At 36.3% G+C, this 23366-nt stretch overlaps 1 protein-coding gene across 1 annotated transcript in view; it reads right to left on the minus strand.

The window, feature by feature from the left end:
• TFAP2D (transcription factor AP-2 delta) overlaps window positions 1-23366 on the minus strand; it is a 58285-nt gene that overhangs the window by 11772 nt on the left and 23147 nt on the right. The window contains exons 5-6 of the mRNA XM_020885419.2: window positions 14619-14760; window positions 10150-10263 (exon numbers count right to left, since the gene is read on the minus strand). Of these exons, the coding sequence (XP_020741078.2) occupies window positions 10150-10263; window positions 14619-14760 (256 nt within the window). The remainder of the gene's footprint in view (window positions 1-10149; window positions 10264-14618; window positions 14761-23366) is intronic.

Genomic DNA, 23366 nt, shown 5'->3' on the forward strand with positions numbered 1-23366 from the left:
CTGAGGCACAGTCTGTACTCACTACAGTTTTAGGTGGCAGCTGGAAAAATGCCTCCTTCCACTCGTGAGAAAAGCCATGAGGGCAGGAGGCTGGGAAATAGCCGCTGGAGAATGCCAGCAAAGGATTGTGGGGCTTCTCTGCAAAACCTTAGTTCTTTTCACAACCATGAGGGGAAGATGCTTCATGTCTCCTGAATATAGGTCATGGAGAGAGACCTCAGCCTGAGAAAAGAAGCTGGGGCCTTTGCACCCAGAGCTGCTTGACGGCATCTATCCTTTGTACCCTAACTGGACGAGGAAGCAGAGAAAAAGGGAACTGGCTGATTATGCTTATTGTCTACATAAATTATATTATCCCACAGGCCCAAGGGCTTTTGAAATGAGGTTGATTGAGGTGTATAATTAAGGTGTATGGTTCTCTGGGAGTGAGGAATCCTTATAGCCCACTCATTAGCAAGGCCTGTCAGCACTCACAAATGTTCTGTGGTTCCTTTGGTTGCTGGTTCTCAATCCTGGATACATGCAAAAATCACCCGGGGACCTTATTTAAAAAATGCCAGTAGTCTAGATGGGAGGGAAGTTTAGGGGGAAAATGGATACATGTATATGCATGGCTAAGTCCCACTGCTGTTCAGCTGAAACTATCACAATACTGGGCTATGCCCCAAAACAAAATAAAAAGTATTTTTAAAATAGATTAATAAAAAATGCCAACATGTGGGTTCTATCCCAGAGATCCTGATTTAATTGGTTTGGGATGGGTTCAAAACATTAGCATTTTAAAAAGAGTACTAAATAGTTTAAATGTAGCTAAGGGAGTTGGTTGTGTTCCCTCATTCCCAAGAAATGACACCCAAATACCAAATATCCTCCCTGGATAAAGGAGGATGGTGAACTTTTCTTGCATTTCCTGGAAGAACTTCTGCCCAACCTCAGTTCCATGGAATGTTAATAGGTATTCTGAGATAAAAGAGTTTCTGTGGTCAAGTTTTGGAGACTGGAGGCTAAGCATTCCTTCTATTCAAAAACAGTTCTGGGAGCTTATAATATGCTAATTGCACTAGCTTCTTCTAGAGAGGAGAATGGTAGTCAGTTTCCTGAGCCAGAAAACACTAGACCATGACACATTTTCAAGGAGTAGCTCATGGAACTATGAAACTCACCTTGTAAAAATGCATTTATGACTGTTCTGAACCTCTGCCAGGTTGGGAGATGTGTTGCCTGTCCACCATCCTAAAGTCACATTTCTCCTGTATTTTTCAACCACTTAACTCTGAGGTCCCAAAGAGAATAGGTCCTTATGATTCCATTTTACTACACTCCAACTCATTAGCAAAGGAAGCTAAGGTTGTAATAATTTCACACACATTAGGACAGACCGAAGTCAATCACATCCAAGTCAACTTTTTGAAGGTAAAGACATTTTTTTTTTTTAATCGGTGCCCTATTTTTACCATATGGAGAAAGAGCTTTTCAGGATAAGTTAACCATGTCTTTATATGTCTCCCTATCAGACAACTCAAAATTTTCTATGTAGAATAGGGGAAGGAAAATGCTAAGCTGAGGTCTCTTGCGCTTTCTTAGATGAACTGTACTTGACTGTTGACTTTTGCGGGAGTTTTTTTTTTAATTGGGGTAACACTGTTTTATAACATTATGTAAGTTCCACATGCACATTATATTTCTACTTCTGTATATACAACAGTGTATATCACCAAATATTTAGTTCCTATCAGCTGTTGACTTTTTTAAATGAACAATTTGCTAAAACATAAAGAGAAGAAATGAGATCACGTGGAAACACAGCGTAAATGATTGATTTAGCAGTAAATGGAGGATAGAATAAAGAAGCTTAGAAAGAGCCTTGGAGATCACCCAGTTTAACTGTGTCAGTTTACAGATCAACCTGCAGAGGCCAGACTGGTAAATGTCTGCTCTAAACCCACATTTCCAGCTGGTAACCAAGAGAAGACTGAGCTAGACCCTTTGACATCCATCCTGAGTGTCTCCTTCGATCTCATGCTGTCTCTTCTCCAATCCAAAGACAGAAATTATTTAAAGAAAAATTTACCAAATTATTCACATGGAATAGTTAGGAAACAGTGTTATAATTTTTTTTATAACTGTTGCCTCTGGTTTCTCTTGTTTGAATTACTAGTCTCCTATATGCTGAACCTAAAACTCCACTAAAATGTTATCAAATGACCTGCAATAGATGTTTGTATGTTCGTATCTCTTGCAGCCTTTGGTTTGGGGCCATGCACCTTGGGAAGCGGGCTTCCTCGGTGGCTCAGTAAGTAAAGAATCTGCCTGCAATGAAGGAGACCTGGTTTGATCCTTGGGTCAGGAAGGTCCCCTGGAGGAGGAAATGGCAAGCCACTCCAGTATGATTGCTTAGGAATTCCCAGGGACAGAGGAGCCTGGCAGGCTACAGTCCACGGCGTCGCAAGAGTTAGACACCACTGAGCAACTAAACCACCACCACCTTATAAAGTATAATAAATGTTGGCAACTGATTTACACTTTAATTTCCTGCTTAACATTAAATGAAGGTAAGTAATTTAATATAGATTCACACAAGAAAGGCATCGTGGTTTCACTTGTCTGCTAAGGAAACCAGTTGTCTGTTTTAATTTTTAGTCTATATTTCTTTCTATCGAAAGTTTTACTTCAAGGGAAATGGGGTTTTTTCTCCTATGTAAATACAGACTATCCTTTTTAACTTAAGTAGTAAATAAGACGAGAAGGCAATGGCACCCCACTCCAGTACTCTTGCCTGGAAAATCCCTTGGATGGAGGAGCCTGGTGGGCTGCAGTCCATGGGGTTGCGAAGAGTCGGACATGACTGAGCAACTTCACTTTCACTTTTCACTTTTATGCAATGGAGAAGGAAATGGCAACCCACTCCAGTGTTCTTGCCTGGAGAATCCCAGGGATGCGGTCGCACAGAGTCGGACACGACTGAAGTGACTTAGCAGTAGCAGTAGCAGTAAATAAGACCTGACCACTTACAGTATGTTTTTCTTTGTAGTTGTGAATGTAAGTACATTTTTGGAGTTTAAGTTTTAAAGTTTAATTTCAACCTTACAAAAAGGAGTTTAAGTTTGCAAAGCATAAGATTTTTTTTCCTTCACAATTCAGGCCTATTATTTCTGATATTCTTAAATAAAATCATCTTCGAAGTTGCCTTGAACTGGCAAAACATCCTGAAGGAGGCCTAATGATTCTATTTCTTAAATCCAAGCCCAGTCATGTAATTTATGATGTTTTTCTTTGGGGACTGGAGATTGGAGATTTAATTGAAATTTAAGTTGAAATGACTTCTCTTCTGATATTAAAAATGCTTTCACAAGATTAATAAAATAGCCCCTCCTGATTATATTCCTCACCAGTTTTCCATCCCAAGAAAATTTAAAAAATAAAAGCAAACAACAAAAACAGTATACATCTTAGGCTCCTTGGAGAGGAAGACCAAATGTGCTCACATTTAGTAGAGACATATATCCTATCTTCCATGTATTGCCAAGCCAGGGCACTCAGAAAATACTATTCAAGTTGACTGGAGTGCATGTTATGTGTGGAGCACAAAGAAAAGGAGGATGAATAGCCCAAAAAGAGCAAACTCAGAGAGACATGAGAGCTGCCTTTAGAAACTGGAAGGGAAACAGGATTAAACTGACTCTGTAGGGCCCCCAAGGAGTGGAATGTTAGGAAGACAGATGTTGCCTCAGTGGAAGGAAGGCATTTCTAATAGAGCTGTCAGAGCTAGAAGGGATGCCGAGGCAAGAAAAGAGCTGCCTATCATGGGGAGGTTTTGAGCCTGGAATGGGTGACAGCTTGACAGGGATGTTGGAGGGATGATCCAAATGTTGAAGGAGAGTGGGCAACTTGAGGGGCCTTCCAACACTGAGAATCAATGATGAAAATTTAATCACCAGCAAATACAGATACCTAGAAAGCCTAGGCATTTCTTATTTCCAAAGTGTTACGGGAGTTGTAGGAGGGTCTAAGAAGATGTGATATCAGTACATTTTGTGACTCAAACAGAACAATTTAAGTGCATGGATCATTTCACTTCCCCAGCCTATGGTTCAATTGAAATACCATGGCCCTGGGAAGGAATCAGGGGAGAATACATACAAGACCTAACAGAGTTAGCATCATAATCTACATTTAGTAAAATATTTTTGGGCACATATTAGTGCTAGGAGCTTCCCCAACGGCTCAAGCAGTAAAGAATTTGCCTGCAATGCAGGAGACATGGGTTCAATCCCTAGAGAAGGAAATGACAACCCACTCCAGCATTCTTGCCTGGAGAATCCCATGGACAGAGGAGCCTGGCGGGCTACAGTCCGTAGGGTCGCAAAGATTTTGACACAACAGAGCATGCACACGCATTCATTCATTTACTAGTGCTAAGTACTGTGGATCTAAAGAGGAATCCTTCAAGTACCTGCTGTATAGCACAGGGAACTATACTCAATATTTTGTAATAACTTATAAGGGAAAAGAATCTGAAAAAAGACATATATGTATGTATAACTGAATCGCGGTGCTGTACATCTGAAACTAACATGACTGTAAGTCAACTGCACTTCAACTATAGAAGTATGTACAGTAAAAAGGAAGAAGAAATCCTTTCCTAATTACTCCAGGTAAGTACCTGCACTCTGCTTAATCCTCTATTATAAGCTCCCTCTCTCTTATATTTTAAATCTTTGCATGTAATTGCCTTCCACATTAGAAGTTCTTAAAGATAGGACAATTCTGTAGTCATCTTTGCAGCACCTGCCACTAGCATGGGGAAATACAAGAAAAAATAAAATAGGCTCCCAAGGTGGGTGTTGAGAAAGAAAATGTCCTTGTTTTTCTGGTAAGCTGTTCTAAGTATTAGAAAGGGCTTCCCTGGTGGCTCAGTTGGTAAAAGTCTGCCTGCAAGGTGGGAGACCTGGGTTCGATCCCTGGGTCGGGAAGATCCCCTGGAGAAGGAAATGGAAACCCACTCCAGTATTCCTCCCTGGAATATTCCACTAGAAACAGTCTAACTTCTTCCCTTTATTTATATTGGTTGATGTGCTTTCACTTGACTGCAGATTCAAGGATATTATGAGAACATAAGAACAAAGAAGGGCAAAGTTATTAAAATTTCTTGAGCTCTCCAAGAAGGGAATCCCTAACGTTTCAGAAAATCAGGGTTTTGGTTTCTATCTGAATGGGGTCTGTAGGGGCGTCTGCAGATTTTTATCAATCATCTTCCCCTTTCCCGTAGGTGTTGTGGTGTCTGCTATGTTCTCTAAAGCAATACACACTTTGGCTGGCCCTCAGTAAATTATAAATAACGAATGAACCTGCCTCCTGTCATTTTGATAGAAAGAAGCAGTTTTCCAGGCTGTGAGTCAATCAGTGGAAGGGTCACTGCTCTGCCCACAGGCTCCCAGAGCACCCTGATACGTGAGCTAGCACAGAAACTGGAAGTCGTTATTTGGGCTTCCCAAGGCCAGTTCATTTCCTAGCTCTACCTGGACATATTCAATCTGTTGAAAGTAAGCCAGAGTTCTCCAGATATCAAAGCCGCCACCCTGGAAGGTGTAATTCAAGAAGTTCGCATTGGGAAGGAGATTTTGATCAAATAAAATAGTGTAGCACAACTTGACGCTACTAGTTAGAGTTGTCTCAATGCCTGTCTAATTACACTGTCTCCTTACTTCTTTCCCAGCCAGCACTCAGCAAAAACAATGGAAATCAGTCTCTCCCAATGGACTGCTTTCAATGTCAGATGTAATATACTTCCTTTCTAAGTCATTTTTCTCTTGAGCTCATGCTTCTGTCAAAATTAAAGTTACCACTATCAGTTAGGAAATTACAAAATCGATACCCTCCATGCTAACACATTGCTACCCAGATTAATAGTAAGATAATAGATGTAGAATTTCTTTAATTCACCAGCGTATGAGACAGAACTTTACATAATTCTCAGTCACTTTAAAAATGAATTAGAATTATTTTTTCTTCTAAGGGAAAAAAAGCTAATAGTCTAGGAATATCCTAGGACTGTGGTTCTTTCAAGCTGTCTATGAAAATCAACTTCAGAGTTTGCAAATTATAAAGATGCCTAACTCCAATCTGAGACCTGACCTACTAAATCAGATCTTTAAGAATGTACATCAGGTTTCAAGATTTTTTAAAAAGCTCCAAGAGAAATTCCACTATGAAGCCACATTTAAGAGCTCCATTTTTAAAGTGTAGAGTCTTTTTCCAAGGTCAGGCAACAAGCTGGACTTTGAGCCTATTGAGGCTACTTTTAATAAATGCATAGTGAAAACCAAAAAGCACACATTTAAATTCAGTTTACAGCAGGAAACTTAAATTTGGATTTTAATTGGAAATGTCAACCATGTTTAAACCCTGTGTTTAAAAGAAAATTCCTTAAGACATGCAAAAAAGTGAAGTTGGACACATCTTACACTGTATACAAAAATTAACTCAAAATAGATCAAAGACCTAAACATTAGGCCTAAAACTATAAAACTCTTAGAAGAAAACCTACTAGGGGGAAAGCTTCATGACACTGGAAATGGCAAGGATTCTCTGGATATGACACCAAAATCACAGGCAAAGAAAGTAAAAATAGGCAAATTGAACTACATCAAAAACCTCCATACATCAAAGAATACCACAGAATAAAGAGGCAACCTGTAGAGTGGGAGAAAATACTTACAAATCATACGTCTAATACAGGGTTTATATACAGATTTCTAAAGAACCACAACTGAACAACAAAATGCAATAATATTTACAAATGGCAAAGGGTGTGAATAAATATCTTTCCAAAGATATCACAGAAACAGCCAACAAGCATATTAAAAGATGCTTAACATCATAATCATTACGGAAATACAAATAGAAACTTCAATGAAATATCACTTCACACTCATTAGGGTAACTACTACCCACCCCCCCAAATCAAACCACAATGGTAAATAACAAGTGGAGACCCTGTGCACTGTTGGCGGGAATGTAAAATGGTATAACATTTTCTCAAAAATTAAAAATAGAACTACCAAATGACATAGTGATTCTATTACTGGACATATATATAAAAAAATTGAAAGCAGGATCTCAAAGACATATTTGCACACGCATGTTCAGAGTAGCACTATTCACAATAGCCAAGAAGTGGAAGCAACCCAAGTATCCACTAATGGATGAATGGATAAGCAAAATGTGGTTTATGCATACAGAAGAATCCAATTTAGTCTTAAGGGAAAGGAAATGTAATATGTGCTCAACATACATGAACCTTGAGGACATTATGCAAAGTGAAATAAGACAGTCACAAAAAGACAAATACTTATCAACTTACTTATACAAAGTATTTAGTCAAATTCATAGAGACAGAAAGTAGAATGGTGGTTGTTAAGGGTTGGGGGGAAGGGGAAACTTGTTGTTTAATGATTATCGAGTTTCAGATTTGCAAAATGAAAAAATCCTGGAGACTGGTTGCCTAAAAATGTGAATATACTGAATACTACTGAATTAGAAATCATTAAGATGGTAAATTTTGTGTTGTTGTTTTTTTTTAACCACAGTTTTTAAAATGATATAATTTAGGAAATTTGCTATAGGGTAAATTTTGGTTAAGTGATTTCTAGCATCATACTATCTACCATTATGAAATCCAGAAGATTTCATCTAAATAAATAATCTGGGATGTAGTTAAAGCAAAATAGGTGAAAAAATCTGACAAACATTAAAAAAGTATAGTAAATGAGAGTTTAAAACTTTCTGATGGCAAAATACTCAGCATATAAATAGCAACACCAAAATTTTATAGGTGATCCTTTTATAAGTAGATACACCAGGTAATGTGGAATGTTTTAAGATATGGTTATACATTTCAAATTGCTGTGATTGAGAATCTGTAGCCATACATCTTCTCAATAGTTTTATACCCAAAATGTAATTTCTCCCTCTTTTCTTTAAACTGAGAATAAGGGGGTGGGGGGTAATTTACCATACATTTAGCTCTTCTCTGGAAAACATCAGACTAGCTTCTCTGGGTAATTTTACACTAGATTGTTACCATATTCTGCGTGGGTAGGAACCAAACAGCACATAAAGCACACTAGAGAACATTCAGCCCAAGTGTAGCAATGAACATTTTCTCTAAAACGTCCTGAGACATTAAGCTGGCAGTGACTAAAATTATTAACAAATCAGCAGATTATGCGTATGCTAAGCAAACAAATGGTTGCTGATATTCAATTTACACATTGATGTGTAGTCTGTTTTGAACCTGATAAAGGACAGACCACTGTCCAGTAAAAGCTGCAACATCTGTGATTGGAAGTGACCTAGCAGACACGACAGAGAGCCCCAGTTCTCTGTATTTGAACAGTGAATTTCTTCTTAGAGTAAATTCGTAACTCAGTAAACTTCCTTAAATCCAGAATTAAACTTGTATAAAAATTATTAAGCTTTGAATTGAACTTCTGTTGAAATTATCTTTTTAGTATGTACACAAATAAAACTATGGAAAATATTTGTACAGATATGATAGTAGAAATCTTTAAACTTGGATCAGTGGTGCAGTAAACAGTGTATTATTTATCAAATGCTTACTCTATGTTCATTTTCTCATTTTAGCCCACTGCCACCATATAATGGAGGGGTTCTTATTTCATCTAAACCTAGAAAAAGATAAGCTTGAGAAGAATACATACATTACTCCAAATAACCTAGTTAAAATGTACTAGGGGTCTGGATTTGAAGACAAGTTCTCTTGACTCCAAAACCTTTTGCTCTTACTTCTGGGCACTATACTTTCTCCAGTTTTAGCACATTCACCTTCACTAATCTAATTGAATGGTAGGAGAAAAGGGGAACATATACTACATTTGATGCATTTTTAGAAGACAAATTCTAAGTTTAGTTTTCAGAGATGCGTCTATTACATCTTGAGGAGCATTGTGATGCCTGAAAACTTAAATATTCCTTTTTGACAATCTCTAAATTGCATATAAAATTCCAATTTACTTAAATACCCACTACTTTACAAAATGGAATATCCTCTTCAAAGGCATTATAATCATCGAGAGATATCAAAAACTTTTAAAAGTTTAACGTATGTTAGTCTTTCCTTAGCATTGTTTTTTGAAAAACTAAATGATAGTAATAAAAAAAGAGGATATATATTTTAATTGGTGAGAAATACCATGTTGGCATTAGAATTCTAGAGTTTTGCAATTGGAAGTCACCTGAAAAATTATCACATTCTTTTTCACATTGCATTCAGGGTATAAATTAATCAGGAAAAATAGTCTATCCTCTTCCAAAGTATCTCAGAAAATTAAAAATATGTTTTCAATAATCCTGGGTTCTTTAAAAGTATCCTGGGTTCTTTAAAATATGTTTTTGTGGTCTAACTTAAGAACCATTAACTGAGGTGTGCAATTTCTAACTACAGATAAATCATTAACATAGTCCTGGAAAAATCAGTCTATGATAGGCTACTAATTTCATCTGTCCATTCAACAATTTGATAAGCAATCAAGATAAAGAACTGCTTAGAGGACTTCAGTATCCTAATCTGAAAGTGTTATGGTTTGAAATAACAGTGCTCACTCTCAAAGTCACACACTCTTGGAAATCACACAAAAATATAAATTTTCTGATCCAAAGTGCTTTATGCTTTATTTATCTTTACAATTTGATCTTAGATGCTTGGAATTTCAAAAAATTCAGGCAATATCATATAAATATATATGTTGTCTCTAAATGGAACTGTGGCAGGACTACAAACATGCCTAGGTTAGTAAAGACTGTTTTAACAACTGAAAAGAGAGTCAATAGAGGGGAGAATGGGGGGAAGGGATAGTTAGGGAGTTTGGGATGGATATGTACACATTGCTATATTTAAAATGGATAACCAACAAGGACCTACTGTATAGCACATGGAACTCTGCTCAATGTTATGCGGCAGCTTGGATGAGAGGGGTTAGGGGAGAATAGATACATGTATATACATGGCTGAGTCCCTTCACTGTGCCCCTGAAACTATCACAACATTATTGATCAGCTATCTCCCAATACAAAAGAAAAAGTTTTTTTAAAAAGGGGAATCCAACCAAATTGGAAAACCAGTCTTACCTGAAATGTGTTAAGTGTCTCTGAATGTCAAGGTCTAGAATTGGAGTGGGTCTGGAGGATCCCAGAGGTGATCTATCTTGACTCAAAAGGTCTTGAAATTCTTTACAAATTTGTCTAAAATGAAAGACTCAAAATTAAGGTTGAACTCTTTAAACAGGGTTTTAATTTCATTCCATGATATCTTTCCAAAAGTTTGTTTTCTCTTTTAAAAGAAGGCTTGATAAAATTTCACAAGACAACCTCTGAAGTTCCATCTACAACACACAGGTGAGGAGGGACAAATTGACAGAATAACACTGAAACATATACATTAACATATGTTAAATAGACAGCCAGCTGGAATTTGCTATAATGATGCAGGGAGTTCAAACCCAGCACTCTGTGACAACCTAGAGGGGGTGGGATGGGGTGGGAGGTGGGAAGGAGGTTCGAGAGGGAAGGGACATATGCATGCCTATGGCTGATTCATCTTAATGTTTGGCAGAAAATAACATAATATTGTAAAGTAATTACTCTCTTATTAAAAAGAAATTTACAAAAAAATACAGATGAGGTTCACAATGGCAACTATGTCTCAAATACTACAAGATGATCATTTAAATATATTAAAAAATTTAAATGAAGGTTAAAACATTGCTTCAGTTCTTGTATTAGGATATTTGAATATTTTTGATAATTGAATAAACTAATTTATAAGTTGGCAAATCAACTGACTGCCTTACTGTTTAAACAATAGAACGAGTTACAATAAAGTTAAAGCTGAGGAAGAAATGAGGAAAATGCAAGTATGGAAAAATTTAGCTTATGCTAAGCAATTCAAGTACATCACACATGAAGCTGTATCCGGAGTAGTTTCAGAATTTCAACCTTGATGTTTGATTCTTCTTAACTCCCTGACTTAGGAGAGCCTCCAGACTTGAAAACAGATGACAACTTTGTAGATTTCCTTTAGGCAATTATCATATCTTATTATGACAGTTACTGAGTTATTATTTCTATGTTTAATTTCATTCTTATTTAAATTGTTATTTATGAAGCTACAGTAAAAAATATTCTTATTTTTAAGCAAAATGTCACATTGTGAATTATGTAACACACAAGATGATCTTTGATGAATCATAAATTCCAACTTTATCACTTACATCATTGTCCTTAAGGACATAATCTTTTAGCTGATGTCTGAATTTAAAGTTCTGTTTGTCCTTTTGACTATCAGTGTTACACCATCAATTAAAACTCCCTAACTATTCTGCTTTACCCTAATACAGATTACTGTTAATCATACTGAGTTCTAAATTCAATGAAGAGGTTTATTCACGTTTTTCATAAATCAAATAAATGTTTTGTCAGGTACATTTTTTGATTCCCAAAACTGTCTAACTCATTTCCATTCCTCTTTTTAAATAATTGCCTAATTAATCAAAATATTTAGTTAATCAACAAAGCCCTGGGAACAATGAGGAGTTTAGGAGGCTAATGGCATTTAATGAGCCCTTCGTACAATTGTATATTTGGCAATATAATTAAATAGAACAGAATCTGTTATTCATAGAGGTAAAAAAAAAATATGCAACCCAATGAGCCAAGGTAGATGAGTAATTCGGTCTCTCATCTAAAGAGTTTTAAATTTTGTATATATTTTGGATACAGCTGTCACAGTCTTGTGAACAAAGGTGAACTGATTAGAATGTAATGAATATCCATATAGACTACTTCATTTCAACTTTGAACATTTTATTTGAAAATGGCCAATGCCTTACTGCTGGAAAAATTAGAAACTATTCAGAACACATGTTGGATGCACTAATATTTGCAGAAAGGCATTAATTCCAAAACTTTCCTTACTTCATCTACTTATATTAATTACTGCTTGTATTTAATACGTTTGCTATGACTGCATAGTCTCTGGTTCTTCAATTCTTCATGTGGTCTAAAAAAGATGGAATGGATATATATAACCACAAAGACAAATTATTTTGTCTGTCTTTTAATTTCTAGATGTTTATAGCCTATCCACTCTTGTATAAAATAAGGTAATTTGAATTAGTGAATTCAATTCTTGCTTAACATTTAATGGTCTGCTAATGTCCAGCTATGGGCAGAGGGATCAAAGAGAACTACATGTTCTTGAAATATTTTTTGAAATCAAAGTTCAAAAATCACCTAAAATAATATATAATTACTTAGATCCCAGGTAACAGGGAAATACCACTCCTTATTGAATCCAGTACTATAAAACATGTCTCTGTATAACTTTGACAAATATGAAAGTACTGATGCTTCTCTTACTCCTCCTAAGTTCTTCTAATGTTTACTTCTATGAAAACAAAATCTCAGCATCCATTTGAATGCACTGACTTCCAAACACTCAAACAGAGTGATGGGAATTCTTAAGGAAATGGGAACTCGTGTTTGGAATGGCAACGGTAGCACTGCTGTGGACAGGAGGGGTGGACAGTTATACAGACATTTCTGGAGGAAGGAGGACAAGAAGGATTTCTCTGGATTAGGGGGGTGAAATTCTTGGAATACACATGATAAAGCCATAATCAAGTGATCTCGAGGTATAAAGCATGAAGGTGTTTTATTTTGGGTAATTAGTATTGGCGGATAATAGTATCATTCAGAGGTGTCACATGGCTATGCATATTGGGAAATCAATCAAATCCTGCCAGTTACAATGCTTTGGGAACACCTAGAAGATACTACCTAACTTCTAGCACTATATATTTCTCTGAATCTGTAACAAATTGTTATAGTCTCCTGAGATTATATTAAGGATAGAAATGAACAAATCACATGTGTTGGGCTGGCCACAAAGTTCATTCAGGTTTTTTTGTAACATCTTTCAGTTCCTCTGGAAAAACTGAAATATGGTGGATGAAGACCCCTCTGAGTCAAAAACTGTTGGAAGAGGGAAAGAGTAGAAGCAAAACAGAAGTGAAGACACCCAGGGAGATAAATGGCCCCAAAAAATCCAGGTTTAGGTCTTTTCACTCACAAGTATTTGGGAACTTCCCCATCACAAAGCTCATCCCAAAACTTTAAGTCCAAATGCTATATCCCCCACAACGTTCTTTCTCAAATTTCTTGGTCTTCATTCTCTTTCTGCTAATCTTTTCCCCTTTATCTCCTTGTTTTGTCTTTTCTTTTGCCCTATCTTATGTTTCGCTTCTCTCTGGGGGCAAGATGAGAGAACTATCTAGCACTCTCAGAAAAGCAATAAATAAATATATCTGAAACCCAAGCAGTGGCAGACATGAGCAGCACAAACACCACATGAGGGGTTTGCATTTCTTGGGCAAGCCTGTTGGGTATCCCATATACAACCTTAAATTTTAAAAAAGACCTATCTTACATTGGATGGGGGTAGAAGGAGGAATATTTAGTTTTTGTTTTATGCATTTTGAGCTGATTTACATTTTAGCCAACATATCATAAGGTAATTTTTTGAAGCAATGTTTCTAACACTATCTACCATATACTTTCTCTTTAGAAGTTTCCCCCAAATAAGAAACTAATTTATAAACGATAAGTTAATCAGCTGGAACTATTAGTTCTAAAACCTGACCATAGAGGTAAGAAATTAAACAAGACTATTAATTGTCTATATGTAGCAATAACTTATTTTAGTAAAGGGAACAGAGCAAGAATCAGCCATCACTTGAAAGATTTTGGACTAAAAATCTGAATGTGACTTGAGCAGTACTTAAGTACTTAAACAGTACTTAAGCAGTACTCCTACTGGGTTTTCACACAGTAAATGGTAGTTCTTTCTTTAATTATCAAAAAGTTTTCAAGTTTGAGGGAATATGGAATCATCTTATGCAAGCTTCCTCCTTTCAGCCTCATTTGTTTCATTATCTTAATTCATATTTTAATTGAGCTTTTGCAACTTGCAGAAGTTCTCATATATTCTGTCTTTTTCATTTTGACAGTATCACATGAAAGCTGGGGCAGTACAGGGATCATTTGCTTAATCATATTCAGGAAAAAAATGGGGGCACTGACGCCAATCCTGGATCCCAGAAATCTCCATTACCTCTCATGCATCTGGGTCCTGAATTTTTGTCACACTCCCTGAACACTTCTACTGTTTCAGATCTTTATCCTCATTTACTATGGCACAGTGAGTGGCTTAGGCCAAATTACATATTTAATACCAACTAACTGGCCTATCTGCCTGGAACTTGCATCTTCTAAACACATTTTTCTCCTAAGAGTTCCCGTTTTTCTGAAGAGGTTTTCTAAGAACTTTCATCAGGGTCAATGGTAGCTCCATCACTAACACAACTGGCAAATCTTGCTAGGGGTATCATGCTGAGGAGGTCCTTGTTTAATACATCTAGCTGCTGGTGTGTGAGACCCTCTTGTTTTAGAGAATGGGTGTTTTCCAGACTGTTTTCCCTCATTCAAAGAAAATGAAAAAACAGGATGAAGGCACATAGAGACTCCCCCACTCTGCTTACTTGGTGGCTAGGATCATCTTTTTTCTTGCTGTCTGTTCTTTCTGTTCCATATGTTGTCTGGCAAGATGTTCTCCTACTGCTTTGGCTGGAAACTCTGTTTCACAAGTGTAGCCAAAATCTCGAGCCAAGTGTAACGCCTCGCCTGTTGGCAGACAGAAAAAGTCAGTTTCTCACTGATGTCCACACTCAACAAGAGGAACACCTTCTCTTTCCTCAAGCCTCATTCCTGGCTGTGGGTCAAATGGATCATTTTTCCTATTCATTGTAAAAATCCAGGAGGAAAGGAGCTTTGCAGGGGTGGTGAAGAAACAGAAACAGAAGCTACTTACCAGGCAGGGGTATGTGGAAAATTGTAGGAGGAAAACTGGAAACACAGTCAAGCAGTTCTGACTCCCCACGAGGCTCTGACCATTAGACCAGAAGGACATCAGAGATCCTACATCTTAATGCCCTGGGCAAAAGCTCTATGGGCATGGCATTTTGTTGCTGCTCAACCTATAACTTATTCTCAATGTAGCTGAAATATTCAGGTATCTTTTCCATGATATCTTCCCTTGTGGCTTCCTTAATAGCTTCCTTGTGGCTCAGCTGGTAAAGAATCCACCTGCAATGCGGGGGACCTGGATTTGATCCCTGGGTTGGGAAGATCCCCTGGAGAAGGGAAAGGCTACCCACTCCAGTAATCTGGCCTGGAGAATTCCATGGAATTCCATGGGGTCCATGGGGTCACAAAGAGCTAGACACGATTAAGCAACTTTCACTTTCACTTCACTGCCTTTTCCATGAGATCTATCAAAACGTTGACAAACAGTCCACATAATTTTTCAATGAACTTGGAACACTTTGGAAAGGCAAATAATCAAATTGTGTCAATTTCATAACATTACCTTGCTAAAGAAAGCATACTGCATAATTAGAGTACTAGCAATGTCAGGCTTTATGGAGAGCCTCAGTACCTTTCAGCACTATGTAAGTGCTTCTTCAGTATATTATTAAAAATAATAATATTTTTAAATATAGTATAATGATTAATAATGTTTGTTCTTTCATATAATCTGAACCCTGAGCAAACTTTTCAGACAAATGGTAAAATGACTTATTGGCAAAGTGGGATTTGGCCACGGACGTCAGTTTGGAAAACAACAGTATTTTAAAAACACAATCAAGCCAATTTTGACTTGACCATTAAAACTTTAAAAAAGCAAGTTCTTGCTACATATGTACTAAGCACCTATTTTGCTCAAGGTGCAGTGCTAGGTAGGTATAAAGGGGGTATAAAAGGACACCAAAGATTGTCCCTGTTTCTAGGAAGATGACAATCATATCAATAATGGCAGTCACAGCAACAATAAACCCAGAAAACACCTTAGTAGCACTTCATAAGTTATATTGCATCTATATAAGCATTATCTATAATCTGTACATGTTCATTAACACTATACTAATATAGCATATAATGAATGTTATCATATTGTATTACAAGTATCAAGTGAATATTAGAGATAAAAAATTTTCAGAGGAGGAGAAGGTGGTACTCATGGAAAGGTGACCAAACAGTCAATCAAATTTTGCCATGAAGAAATTAAAAAATAGGTTTGATGACCAAACCTCATGACACTTGTTTGGTGATTGGCCAAAGCAATGTATTTGATTCTGCTTTATATTCATAGAATAAAGAGTAGTCAATAAATCAATACCAGGAAGAGATAAAAATGATTAATATCACTACAGAGAAGGAAGAAAAGTTTATAGATAAATATGCATAATAGGCTAACTACTATCAATGAAACTTCTCTTAGTAAAGCTACTAATTTTTTCTCTAGAAAAAAAGAGAAATATTAATCTTTCAGATTGGGAAGCTCATATTTATAAAAATGACCCCAAAATTATCAACAACAGAAAACAGGAAAACATTTTAGGATAGTACAGAGCTGAAAAAATATAATCCCAAGAGTACTTATCCCTTAAATTTTTCTTAGATACATTTTTTTCCCTTAGGATCTTTAGTTGTAAAAAATGTACATAATAATGTTCAATATTAGTTTGTGGGATTTTTTTTCCCTAAGAGCTTCTATCTCAAAGGTTTTTCCTTATCTGTCTTAAGGAGAAGAAGGAACAAGATGAAGGGTTCTTTAATGATGGTTTAGTTACACACTAACTGCACGACTGAAGTGACTTAGCAGCAGTTACATGATTTATGTCCACAGAGCTAATGGAAATTGGTAGGGTTCCTGCCCTTGTTCATTTCACCAAAGGCACACTTAGCCTATGGAAAGCTCCACTATCACTATGCAGATATTAGTTAATACCCTGATTTGAAGCTTCAATGTGTACAAATATTAACACCAAAATTAGACTTGCATTTATACAAGTGTGTTTAAGTTTTATTTATGCTACTATGAGACATCAATGTTGCAATTCATCCTTTTCATTCATCCCCTGAGTCTTAAACAATTTTTTTCTTTCCTCAAACCTAAAAAGCCCTGCTCTAGACCTTGGAAGAGTCTAATTTAATATAAAAATATAATAATGTGGTAAAATGCTAGGTCAGATAATGCTTTGTGAATGATCCAGTCATGATTTTCCCCTAAGTCTGTTTCAAGGCAGCGGCAGGTCTTAAGTCAAGACTTCTTCATGTGGTAGAAAACATCATTTTTCCTCCATTTGAAATAGAAAGATGACAAAACTGGATAAAAAAGGTCTCTATATTGACTAGTCTGGGTAGTGCTAATTATTGGAGGGTCACACTTTTGGATAAAGCTTCAAGGTATGAGCAATATTTTAAAAGAGCTTATCACAGGAGTTGATCACCCTAACCAATTAGGAAAGAGAATGTGTTGTTATTTGACAGAAGAAAAGGCACAAAGATTTTTTTAAAAGGGACATTGTAGGGATGTCCCTGGAGGTCCAGTGGTTAAGACCTTGTCTTCTAATGCAAGGGGTACAAGTTTGATTCCTGGTGGGGGAACCAGGATCCCACATGCCTCATGACCAAAAAACCAAATATAAAAGGAGCAATATTGTAACAAATTCAATAAAGACTTAAAAAATGGCCTACATTAAAAAAAAATCTTAAAAAAAAAAGGACATTGTAATGCCCTTTGTAATGCCCAATGTAGGATGATGACTTTTGCTAAGAAAATGACCACAGGGAGATAATTCAAGAAATTTCAAATGTGAGGTAAAACATCTTAAAGCTTGACCCAGCAAAGAATGGCTATAGCACCTGACCAGAGAACAAACTCATGTGACCTCAGGACTCAGAAGTATTCTGTAACTAACACAAACACCTTTCATAACTTCATCCTTGTAGAGCTAGTCGAGTTATATAAATTGATATGTCTTCATATTGCAATATTCATACAGAAATTGATATTTAAATAAAAATTTAAGTGACTATTATAGATACACACACACATATATATATGGATATATGCACAATACATTCTTTCCCTCTACTGTTTGTATAATAGGAGAAGGAGTGAAACAGTGCATACAGGGGAACGGCAGCATGTCTCTTAAATTTTGTGCTACAACCTGATTCTTGGGGATCTGGAGTATTTTATGCAAAGCTCTCACCATGGGGAAGTTTTAAAAACGGTTTGGATGGAACAGCTGCTATTTACATTTGCACTGACAGCCAGATCCTTTCTCCCTTACTTCTGTTTACTGCTTTCTCCTGCTTGCGAGGTAACATTGTTACTGGATGTAGAGCAATGCTATATCAAAAGAAGTGGCAAGTGAAGACATTCTGAGGTGTAGTTAAAACGTGTAGACTGTGCCACAAAGCTTTGGGTGTGAAAACCCAAGAATGAATGACTAAATGGGTCTGTGAGTTAAATGACACACACCATTCAGGAACCATGACAAATCTAGAGTTCAGTCCTGTTCCATAGGCATCATAGAGTCAACAGGTTTAAGAAAAATGAAATATGGGGAGCAGAAAAGCACGTGAATAAGACGTTAGGGGATTCAACTGATTGGTAACAATAAAGATCTACAAGCTTCCCTGTCTCTGTGGGGGGACGAAGTATCCATGTGAACAAGTAGGTGCAGGAACCTGGGGTGACAGAGTGATCCCGGAAGGGCCATGTTCCATGCAGTAAAAACGGCTGCTGTTGCCTCATTTCTGGGCACGAGGAGGCAGGCTGCCCCATCGTGGCTGTTTTCCAAAGTGGATTTAATCTCTTCCTTTATTTCAATGCATTGTGCCCCCTGATAAACCAGTACCAGCCCACCCCCTTTATTACACCACTGAAGCAACACAGTAACTTTGGCAAATACGTCCATTGTTATTTCATGCCATTGCAAGAATGACCATTTTAGAAGTAGGTTACATGGGGATAGTAAGAGAGCTTAGAGTATTCTCAGTGCAAGGCGTTAGGCTCTCTAGGCCAAGGAGTGCCATCCTCCCCTTCCAAACAAGGGGATGGGGAGGGAGGCGGGATTGGGGATCGGGATGGGGAACACCTGTAAATCCATGGCTGATTCATGTCAATGTATGGCAAAAACCACTTAATTAGCCTCCAACAATAATAAATATAAATGAAAAAAAAGGGGGGGGGGGAACCACTAAGGGTTTTTGATTTTTCAGCAGGAGCAGCATCAGATGATGACCCATATTGAGGATCTCTCTCCAAAAGTTGGTACAAGCAAAGTTACAGAATATGGGAAGAACATAAAGAGAGAATTTGCTCTTTGGTTTCAGGGCATTTGTTTTTCACAATGAAAAGCAAAAAGGAAAAAAAAAAAGCCAAAAACAAACTTAAGGGTAAATATTAGGAAAAATGTAAATGGCAATTATTGATGCAGTCCAGAAATGCACAGTTAATGGAAAAATGTTTTCTGAAGAAAGTGAATTGCTCATTTTCCTGACATTCTGGGTTTCCCCATTATTTTACCTGAAGTAGATCTAAATGCATCTTTTTCAAAGATTTTTAAAAATTGGAGTATAATAGCTTTACAGTGTCATGTCAGTTTCTCCCATACAACAAACATGAAATCAGGCATACATATACATATATTCTTTTCCTTCACATCTAAATGTAGTTTTAAAATAGAAATGAACACATCTGATTTCAACCTTTTATCCAGTCATTAAGGATTTTTTTCTTCCTTTAAAATGACTGTATTTTAGAGGTAAATATATTTTAGACAACTATCAATAAATATCTAAAACTAGTTTGTACTAAGGATACTTCTACATTATTATTCACTGGAAATTCTCACCAAATGTCACTAACTGCACTGCCTTAGAAACTATTTAGGTTTAACTTCTTACTGTAATACTCAGTAGTATTCAATGAAAGCAATAATTCATATGTGTTAAATTCTAGTCACATATCTGTGATTTCAATTTTAACTACATGTATGGAAAATAATACATTCAAATCTATCTCTGGGATTATTCCAAGAAGTACATATTGGAAAGCAAACTTGAAAATATTTTCAAATCTGGGTAAGATATTATATTAAGCAAGTTACCTTATAACATCAAGCTGCAGTAAATCCTAAAGCTGAAGGACAAGTTTAATGTATTTGTTATAGGCATCCAGAACGATTCTAAAAGGAGTGCATTCTGTAACACTATATATCATACAACCTGGGTTATAGATATGGTCTCATAAGGTGGTAGTTTCTCTATTTAATGATGACTTTGTTTCAATACCAATACTTTGTTTTTAAAGTGATAGTTTTATTCCCCATTCCATGCCCTGTACTTAGTGCAGTATCTGATTCATAATAGGTACTTAGTAAACATGTATTAAATGGAAAAGCTTTCAAATATTTTATTGGCTAATTGTAACAACAGTCTTGAGAGGTGCCCCCTTACAAAATATATAAATGAAAAACTAGAGCAAAAGAGAATTGCTAGAAAGAATGAAATAAAAAAACACTTGAGTATATCATTGTATCAGTGAAGCCACTTAATAAAATAGGTAAGTTTAAAGGTAGTGTTTTTCAACCCTTGCTATTCCCACAACCGGGGAGTCTGTTTAATACATGTATATACAAGTGCACACACACACACACACACTCACCCATACACACATCAGGGTTTCATCCTACATCATTTAATCTCTGGAGCCAGGGCATCTGCATTTTTTGAAAGCTCCCGACCTCCTCTTAAGTCAGGTTGAGAACTACTGTCCTAAGATGAAAGGAAAGCGTCAAGTGGGAAGGAACTCTACACCTCCCCCAAAACCAGGATTCTGCAAAAGAAAGCAGTCGCTACAGAGTTAATATTAAACTGTACAGACCTCTGTCTGTCTGGGTTCTCTGCATTCTGCCTCATTGGTTCCAACACAGTACACACTCTAGAAATAAAAATGGCTATGTGGTGGTAACGGAGAGATAGCATTCTTGGGGGGAAAAGTCATCGGTCTATTAAAAAGTACATTTGTATAAGGAGATCTAATGTAAGACAAAACTTGCTTATCATAACAGTAGGGGAAAATGAATTATCAATAAAAGGTGTTGGGACAACTGGCTGGCCATCTGGGCCAAAAAAGCAAATAAAATTATATCTATATCATACATCCAACAACAAAAAACATCCAGATGGATCAAAGATTTAAAGTATAGACCCACAAAGTAATTAGAAGATAATGTAGGAGAAATATTTTATAATCTTGGAATAAAAAAAAGGACTTTCAACGTATTATAATAAAAACTAAAAGCTATGGGATAAAATATATGAGAAATATGATTATATCAATATAAAAAAGTTCTGCATGATATAGACCTGAACAAATAAGTAAGCAAAAAAATGTCATAATAGCAAACAGACAAACCAGAGATGGGGTGGAGAGGCTTTGCAGCTCATATCAAAGACATACAACCTGTTTTTCTTATATATAATGAGCACGTACAAAGGAATGAGAGAAACGTCAAAAAATACCCCACCAGTACAAAGTAAATGGACAAAAAAGCTCATAAAATTCTCCTAAGAATATACTCAATCTCTTTCATAAAAGATAGAGTTTCTTTTTTTTCAATCAAATTAGCAAAGATCAAAAAATTGATAGTACCTGGTATGGACTAGTGTATAGAGGGAAGTACTAGCATATAGATGCTTCTTACCTCCATCACTGATAAAACTGTAAAGAAAAATCTTCCAATAATCTCCCAAAACTACAAATGCAAATATCTTTTGATCCTGTAACTCATTCTTAGGAATTCACTGAATAGGTGTACTTGCATATCTGTAGAATTATTCATATAAATGTGAGCTTGCTCACTGTAGCACTATTTGTAAGAGCCAAAGATTAAAAACTCCTGTATGATATCTAGTGGAGTACTGGTTAAATACTTTATGATGCATTTAAACAATGGAATACTGTGAATGTTTAAAAGAATGAACAACTTGCAAAAACTGAAATAAAAAGAGCACTAAGATAAGGTGTGAAAAAATGTGTAGGACAGTATGCAAAGATTGCTATAAATTCTTTTATTTATTAAAAAATAATTTATTTTTAATTGAATGATAATTGCTCTACAGAATTTTGTTATTTTCTGTCAAATATCAGCATGAATCAGCCATAGGTGTGCATAGGTCCCCTCTCTCTTGAACCTCCCTCCTATCTCCCTCCCCATCCCACCGCACTAGGTTGATACAGAGCCCCTGTCTGAGTTTCCTGAGACATAGAGCAAAATCTCATTGGCTTAGATTGCTATAATTTTTAAAATGAAAACCAAAGCTATGCGCGCGCGCGCACACACACACACACACACACACACACACACATCTCCTTGGAAGAAAACAGAGAAACCAATAACATTTCTTTCTTCCAGGAGGGGAACTAAATGAAGGATAAAGTTAAAAGAAGCTACTTCACTCTTTTGTAACTTTTGGGTTTTTACCATCTACATAAATTATCTATTTAAAATCATATTAATTAAAAGCAAAACTACTCTCTGACCTAGATCTTGGAAAGTTTTATTCAAAACTCAAATATTTGTTGTAAATTAAAACCTAAGCAATTTCAAAATTTCCATGACTATTCAATGGGCATTAGACATTACTAGGAATTATACAGTTTGCAATTTTATTAGAATACCTACAAATTTTGATAAATGTAAACAATGGAAATAAGCAGAAACAAGAGTGTTTGAAAAGCACATTAGTTGGCATAAACTTTGAAAGAGAGGATAATAGAAAATAGAAAAAAAAAAAACTTAGGCAAGTAATGCAGGGACATACTTTCAAGGGAGCATCCTGATTTATGAGAGTGAGTACTAAGTTGGACCTAAGGGGTGGGGCAGGACTGAGCCAAACAGGCTTAGATAAACTTGACTTTTTGTGCCTGAATAGGAGTAGGACTCTAAGGACCCCACAAGCACACAGTCAGACACAAAGGCATGTGTGTAATAACAGCCTATTTCCTCTACCCCTACATGTAAACACCTTTGTCCCTGAAAATGAAAGAAACATAAGATGCAGGTCAGAGGAGTACTGTTAGGAAGTAAGCAAACAATTTAAGAAGATTCCTCTGAGATTGTGTCTGTTTATGCATAATATTATAAGATGCTGAGACCAATCATTGACCATTCTGATAAATATTAGTTCTCAAATATTAGACAAGGATATCGGACTGTTATCTATCAACAGTCAAAGCAGAGTCTCTCAGATAGAAACTATTCCATGACTTAGAATAAGAACTTTACAGATAAGATTATACCTATTAGTCTGAAAAAGAGCCATTTTCCAAGAAAGATCTTAAAATAACTAACATAGACTGCACTAGC

This window comes from Odocoileus virginianus, chromosome 27 (genome assembly GCF_023699985.2).
Source record: "Odocoileus virginianus isolate 20LAN1187 ecotype Illinois chromosome 27, Ovbor_1.2, whole genome shotgun sequence".
In the NCBI taxonomy this organism is placed as follows: Eukaryota; Metazoa; Chordata; class Mammalia; order Artiodactyla; family Cervidae; genus Odocoileus; species Odocoileus virginianus.